This window comes from Tribolium madens, unplaced genomic scaffold, assembly GCF_015345945.1.
Source record: "Tribolium madens isolate multiple individuals breed KSU strain unplaced genomic scaffold, Tmad_KSU_1.1 Scaffold_3;HRSCAF=73;Tcas5.2_LG2, whole genome shotgun sequence".
Lineage (NCBI taxonomy): Eukaryota > Metazoa > Arthropoda > Insecta > Coleoptera > Tenebrionidae > Tribolium > Tribolium madens.
This window is the reverse complement of record NW_025401006.1, coordinates 14,917,546-14,925,724: the sequence shown is the minus strand read 5'-3', so window position 1 is coordinate 14,925,724 and position 8,179 is coordinate 14,917,546. Positions and strand designations below refer to the sequence as shown.

The 8,179-nt window shown below is 27.9% G+C and overlaps 1 protein-coding gene across 1 annotated transcript in view; it reads right to left on the bottom strand.

Annotated features, from left to right (window-relative positions):
- The window catches only part of LOC123007417 (indian hedgehog protein), a 38,660-nt gene that overhangs the window by 9,655 nt on the left and 20,826 nt on the right, over positions 1-8,179 (bottom strand). Inside the window, exon 2 of the mRNA XM_044402711.1 lies at positions 734-995. Within this exon, the coding sequence (XP_044258646.1) occupies positions 734-995 (262 nt within the window). The remainder of the gene's footprint in view (positions 1-733; positions 996-8,179) is intronic.

Below are 8,179 nucleotides of genomic sequence, written 5' to 3'. Positions count from 1 at the left end.
GTAATGGGTCTATATTTAGATGGATTTTTAGTCTCTGAATCTTTTGGTTTTAAATAAGTGATCCCATGTGTTAAAAATTCTGGAAAATGTTGTGGATTTATAATAAAATTATTAAAATGCCACAAGAGTAATGAATGTACACAAGTAAACTTTTTTAACCAAAAATTGTGAATTTTGTCAATTCCTGGAGATTTCCAATTATGTGATTTATTTATTATTTTTATTAAAATTTCATTTGTAATCTGAAAAGATGGCATGTCATTTTTTGTTGAAACTTCTGTTTTAATAACATTTAACCAAGATGATGACATGTTAAAATCTTTTTTCTCAGACCAAATGTTTTTCCAAAATTGGGTTAAATTATCTTGATTGGGTAGATAGACCATTGTTTAGTGATTCTTCATTATTTAAATTACGATAAAAAAATTTTTCATTGTTTAAGAATTGTGAATTTTGTATTTTCCTAAGGTGAGATTGTTTATATGTTTTCAATCTTTTAGAATAAAGATATAATTTTTGCATTAACGTATCTTTGATTTGTAAAAGTGTTGAATTATACTCTGAATAAGTGTTGCAGTGTATCTTGTTTTTCCTAATAATAATAATAATTATTATTATTATTATTATTGTTATTATTATTATTAATTGAGTGAGAAAAGTAAGTTTTAAAAAGTGAATAGTTGTATTTTTCGAATGTTTTATTTAACCTTGCATGTGTAAAGTGGTATATTACCTGATTTGACCGAGCAGTGTATATGGGCCCTACTTTCGTAGTAGACCCAATCAAAGCCCGCTTCCACGGCCAGTCTGGCCAACATTCCGTATTTCGAGCGATCTCGATCACTGGTCGTGATATCAACAGCACGTCCTTCGTAGTGAAGGGATTCTGGGGTATGGTAGCCTTCCTCGTCCCAACCTTCAGTCACCAGAAGACGAACACCGGGCCATTGGTTCATCACTGATATCGCCAAAGTGTTCAATTTCTCCTTGCATCTCTACAAACAGAACAAGGAAAAAAATACAACTTTATTATCATCATCAGAATAATGAATAATTAATACGAATTTAGCATATCTATTAATAGATGTAAACATCTTTATCTTTTATTATTTGTGATATAAATCTCCGTGTCATAAAATTGCTTGTCTTGTCTTACAAATCGGTTAAATGTATGCACCAGACAAAGACTTGTGAATGAACCGCTCCGGTTGTAAATTATTCGACATATTGAAACCTACCACAGGACCATTGTGGGGCTGCTTTATGGCAGGTAAACATTGAGACAGTTCTGATGGTGAAACTTTTTCCAAATGGGTGATAAATGGACCCACACAAAAATTACACTAAATTGCTTTTTGGCCGGAATAATGGACTAAAGAGCGGAAAGGTCAAGGTAGGCCACAATCAATACTTTGAAAATTAATTAAATATATGTCATGATTACTTTGAAATCAATTTTAAAAATCACCTTCTTATAAACAAAAATAGTAAAATTACTAAGAAAAAAGTTTTTTGGTGAATAATTCAGTTTTGCAAATATATTTTTGCCACTAGCAAATCTCCAATCAACTTAGTTTGAAAGTCGTAGGCCACTTTGATCGGAATTTAATTGAACACAAAGAAATTATTTAAAATTTTTTGAACTGTTATTTTTCAATAAGATTTCCTATGATTTTCTGCATGTTTAGAATATTGTAACAAATTTAAACACAATTTATGATATTTTTGAACTCATCGAGCAATTAAAACTTCTTTGTTTCTTGTTATTTTATTAACAATATACAGGTAAGGGTTGTAAGTTCATTTGATATTTTCTAAAAGCTTTGGCAAGTTTTTTAACGAAAAATGTTATATTGAGATTTTGTTAAAGCAAAGTTCTTCTTTCTTCTTTTTATTGTTTTCTGAGTTCTTTCAAATTTGAATGAAATTTGCCCAAAAAACGTAGATAAGTTCAAAAGTAGGTGCGTTATATTTGTTTCTTTTAAAAAATTCAAAGCGTTTTTTAGACAGAAACTCAAAAAATCCGAATAAGTTTGCCTAACCAAGCCAGAAAATTGGACAATTTAAATTTAGAAATTGTTTTCTTTACTTCAAACCGATTTTTTTAAGAAACTTATTGAATTTGAAAAATATCCTTAAAAAGAGATCAAAAATTGCAAAATTAGGCGAAAAAATTGTTATTTTCCCCAAGTTTTGGAGTGTTTATTAATGAAAAACGGTCAAAATTTTAAAGAGTTTGTCAAAACAAAATAAGGAATTTTAAAAACATGTTTAAGGTGGCTTAATTTTGCTTATTTCAACAAAATTTTAGCACTTTTTATTGAGAATTGTCTCTACTATTTTTTGTTCTTTTTTTCTTCTTTTCTATTACCTATTTAGCTAAATTTGAGAGAAATTTGTCCACAATTTCACAAGTAGGTTTGTAAATGCGTTATTTTTTAATTTTTTTTTTAAATTCAAAGCATTTTTTTCGTAGAAACTCACAAAATCCGAGAAATTAGCTAAAACAATAAGGCAGAAATTTGCGAAACTAAATTTAGAAATGGATTTTTTCTTTGTTTTTAAAAATCCAAACCAGTTTTTTTCAAGAAAAACATATCGTTAAAATAAAATCAAAAATTGTAAAATTAGTTAAAAAATTTGTTATTTTCAATAAGTTTTAGTGTTAATAAACGATAAACGCGCCAAAATTCTAGAAAGTTTGTCAAATCAAAGTAGAAAACTCTAAAAGTATATCTAAAATAGCTTAATTTTGATTATTTCGACAAATTTTTCGTACTTTTCATCGAAAATTTTCTATTTACCATTTTTTTTTGTTTATTTTTTTTCTCTCCCTCATTTAGCTTTTTAAGTAAATTTGAGAAAAATTTGCTAAAACAACGCAGACAATTGCAGAATTAGATCAGAAAATGCGTTTTCTGCTTCTTTTGACAAACAATGTTGCTATTTTAGACTCGGCTTCACCTCGTCAATAGCAACGATTTGTGCGCAAAACTTCAAAAAATAACTATTTTATTACAAATGTCTAAAATACAGTTTTTGTGGACAAATCATCGCTGTTTCCGGACGAGGCAAAGCCGAGTTAATTGTATAATTAATTTCTCGAAAACAGTGGTTAAAAATAAAAAATAGTACTTAAAATATCTATTTTACGTACGGTTTGATTAAAAAAACTCATTTTATTGTAATTTGTTGAGCTTATACAAAAAAAATTGCGAAACTAAATTTAGAAATGGTTTTTTCCTTATTTTTAAGAATCCAAACCGTTTTTTTTTTAAATAAACTTACTGAAATTGAAATATAAAATCGAAAATTGTAAAATTAGGTGAAAAATTGTTATTTTCAGTAAGTTTTAGTGTTTATATACAATAAACGCCCCAAAATTCTAGAAAGTTTGTCAGAGCAAAGTAGAAAATTCTAAAAGTATGTCTAAAATAGCTTAATTTTGATTATTTCGACAAATTTTTAGCACTTTTCATCGAAAATTTTCTTGTTACAACCATAAAAAAATTGAACTTCAGAATACAAAAAAAACATTTTTGTCATTGATCATTGACAAAATAAAATTAGGTAAAAAATTGTTTTATGAGGTAATTTTTGACAAAATAAAATTAGTTTAAAGCTAGAAATATTTAAGAAATTAGACAAAAAACATCGTCCTCTTTTTTCTTTTTTTTTAATTACCTATTTAGCAAAATTTGGGAGAAATTTGCCCAAACAACCCAGACAACTTCGAAAGAAGAAAATGCGTTATTTTTGTTTCTTTTTAAAAATTCGAAGCGTTTTTTACATAAAAACTCAGAAAATCCGAGAAATTAGCTAAAAGAAGGCAGAAAAGTGAAAACTAAATTTGGAAATGGGTTTTTTCCTTGTTTTTAAGAATGCAAAGCATTTTTTTTAAGAAATTTAATGAAATTGAAAAATATCGTTAAAATAAAATCGAAAATTACAAAATTAGCTGAAAATTTTGCTACTTTTAATAAATTTTGGAGTGTTTATAAACGATAAACGCTCCAAAATTCTAGAACCTTTGCCAAAGCAAAGTAGAAAATTAGCTTAATTTTAATTATTTCGACAAATTTTTAGCACTTTTATMATTTTTTCTTTCATTCTCTCTCTCTCTTCTTTTAGCTATTTAAGTAAATTAGAGAAAAATTTGCCAAACAATGCAAAATTAGACCGAGAAATTCGTTATTTATGGCAAATAAAGTCAAAAATTGAAAATCAAAGTGAGTTTCCACATTAATTAAATTATTTCCAGTAAGAACATARTTTTTTTCCAAATTTTTCAACAAATAATTTCTTCTTGTTTGTCTTCTTTTATTGTCTTGTGAAAAATCGCATCAGAATTCGTCATATTTGCCGTTTCATTGGCACTTGAGTGATTTCCAACAACAGGAAATTGTAAAAGTCGTGAAGGAATAAAGGCAAACATTGATAATAATCATCGATAGCTTTATGACGGGTGTAAAAGCCCAATTCCCATGACAAGGTGCATTGAGACTTCCGGTTTGATTGATAAGAATCGCGCATTGCAGCAGCAGCAGAAAGTCTTGTTGTTTTTTGTCAAAGTCCCAATACAATGGCTCGCACATTTTGATTAAATATTTATGATACCGGTTTATATAGAGACGAAAGGGGCATAAAATGAATTATGATTCGTTGGTTTTGTGTTGATGTCTTGACAAAACGATTGAAAAATGGCCGATTTTATGGACATAGCCGTCAATTCATCTCTTTAAATATTTATTAGTTTCGAGGTTTTATGCTTCAAGTTGCAAATATGATTTTCAACTCGACTAAATCAACCAATTGTGTTGAGCAATTGACTGAAAAATTCAATATTTTGGGGGTTTTGTGGTTGGGCTCGGCGGCGCCTTTTGGGATTTCTCCTCGTATTTTAATTTTTAAACGATATTTTTTTAATTAGTAGTTTCTCGTCTAGATTCATAAAAAATAACGCATTTTGTGATCAAAATTTTTAGTTTAATTTTTTTGTTTTGACAAAATTTTTCGAATTTTTGGATAATTTGTTAAAAAATGTGTTTCTCAAAAAAAAATCTTTGAATTTTTAAAAACAAACAAAATACCATTCATTTCCAAATTTAATTTTTGTCGTTTTTTTCTTTGTTTTGGCAAAATTACTTAGATTTTGTGAATTTTTCTACACTCTTAAAATTCGTTTTTTTTTTAAATGTATTTTGCAATATTTTCCACCTACATTTCTGTTGAAAAATTAAGTTTTCTTTCCACTGAGTCAGAATAATGAAGTTTTAATTAGAGATTTGCTCCTTAAAAAAACTTAAATTTTAGTTTTAAAACAAAGCAAATATCTACATATTGAATACCAATTTTGATACTTACATTAATATATAGTGTGTCCCCGGATTGAGTTTACAAGAGAAAAAAAAATTATCTTTGATTTGACGCCAAAACTGTAAAGGGAAAACATCTGAAACGAGCAAATCTGTAATTAAAACTTCAATATTCTGATTCAGTGAAAAGAAAAGTTCTTTTTTTTCAAGGTTTTGGACAGAGAATAATTCTTCTCTGCTTTATAACTCCTATCACATTAGCGGTTTAATTTTTTTGACAACGAAATCACTTTGACAATTACTTAATTAACTGAATAATCATGATTTTTGTTCAAATTACTTTATATTTCTTATCTTAAAGCCGTATATTTTTCACCTACATTTTTGTTGAGATTTAAAACTAACTTTTTTTTCCATTGAGTCAGAATAATGAAGTTTTAATTAGAGATTTGCTCGTTTCAGGGGAAGCAAAAATACTGTACTATGAAAATTGTCAGCTTTTACTATACATTAAAAGCCATATTTAGTTTTTTAATTATTGGGACCATTTTTTCTGTATTTATCTGTAATATTTATTATTTATTGTATTATTTTATGATTTTATTGTATTTATTGTAATATTTATTAGTTTCGAGGTTTTATGCTTCAAGTTGCAAATATGATTTTCAACTCGACTAAATCAACCAATTGTGTTGAGCAATTGACTGAAAAATTCAATATTTTGGGGGTTTTGTGGTTGGGCTCGGCGGCGCCTTTTGGGATTTCTCCTCGTATTCATCTCAAAGCAATATATTTAAAATGGACTAATGGATAAATGTGTACATAAGCAATGTTTGTCCGTTTTTAGGCAGGTATTGTGGCGGTGTGGGGCCCCCACGTAGGGCCATATTACACAAAAAGCTGCGGCTTCGTTTATTGTTACACTAAAGTATAGTTTTCTTCCGGTCCTGCTCCCACCTGTGTTGTGTCTTTTTTTTTTTCACACAAAATTTATCACCTTGTCGACCTCTCTTACAATTCACCACCACCCTCAAGGGCCCCACCATTTATCTACCTGTTTTAATCATTAACTTTTCACATTCCATTGCAAAATATTTTGATGTTTAGTCAGGAAGTGAGTGACACACGTGAAATTGATTTTCTACATAAAAGGACATCGGGACCTTCCAAATAACACAATTCGTTTTAGTCAAACATTACTTGACTCAACTTGTTAACACAAACCCTCACAAAGGGACATAAAGTAAACCGTAAAAGGCTTGGATTTCACAGAATCTCGCTTTGTATTTTAAACAGTTTTTTTCCACCATCACCACCATTCCATAATCAAAAATTCTCTCACGTTAGCCGACATAAATTTAGCCAATCAAGAGAAAATTACAACTCCAAAATTGTGCCATAACACAATAAAAGCAAAACATAAGCTTCCGGCATCAGGCAAAATCAGAACTTTTTATTAAGAGTTTTCAATCCGAAACAGAATTAAAAATCCTAATTTCTCGACATTACTAGCAAAGATTTTTTTTTAACAAAGTGAAACTAACTGATCTGAGACTTTTTGACTTGTTTTGATCAAATCTTTTAAGCTTCTCGTTTAACCCGTTTCAAATATAAAAAATTTGAAATTCTAACTTAATTTTTTTAAATAATTTTGTGTTTAGTTAAATATTTAGGTTGTTTTGAGCCAAAACTTCAATTAGTTTACAAGATTTTGTCAATAAAAGCCGAAAAATTAGGAAGTAACTTTCAAATTGACATTTTTGACTATTTGGCTAGTTTTTTAACCAGAAACTTGCTTATTATAAAAGATTTGGTTAATACAAGTTAAAAAATGACGTTATTTTGCTTATTCCACTCATTTAGAAAAAAAATTTTTTTTTTTTTAAATTAAACTCATAATGACATTTTTTTGGCCCGTTTTGACCGATTTAGCTAGTTTTTGAGCTATAAATTTATTTATTACACATAAGCCGAAAAATTTCCAAATTAAGTAAAAAATATAATCATATTTTGGCCTGCTTTGAACGATTTTTTAAATGCAAATGCAGATTTTGATGTATCAAACTGAAAATCTTAAATTCTCGATAGCGAGAAATTTTAAAATAAAATATGAGAGCAATTGCATATTTTGAATAACGTAATTACTCTTTTTACCAAAAAGTTTTCAAATGGGCAGGTTTCTGGCTCAAGACTAACTAAATAAGCAAAAATAATGACCTTTTGATTCCAATTTAATATCTTTTTGCAAAAGAATTAACTAGAATTAGAATTTGAATAATTAGATAGAATTTTTTCCATGTTCCTGGTATCTTAACATACTTAAATTTTTTCTCTGGGGCGCGAGTTCTGACACCCCCTGTATTTATCCAAAAATTTGTATTATGTTATAATCGTTTAGGAATGAAAATAATTTCATTTAGAAGGTATTAGTTTTCTTGGTTCAAACATGTGCAACTTATACTAGAAATTGTTTAAAAAAAATTGTTAAAGTTAATAAAATCTATATGCCTGATGTTTTAATTAATTTCCTACATATTTCCAGGTCTAATATTAAAATTACTGCTTTGTTTTAACAAAGTTTTTCAAATTTAATTAGTTTTTGAGCAAAAAGAGCTCTGTTTAAAATAAGCAAATTTATTTTTTTTATTTTAGATACAATTTTTGCAATTTTCTACAATTTTGAGCGTTTTTTGTTGAAAAACACTTCAAAACTTGCAGAAAATAATAAATTCTTTGTCAAATTTTGCAATTTTTAAACGATATTTTTTTTAGTTAGTGGTTTCTCGTCTAGATTCATAAAAAATAACGCATTTTGTGATCAAAATTTTTAGTTTTATTTTGTGAATTTCTAGATAAAAATTTGT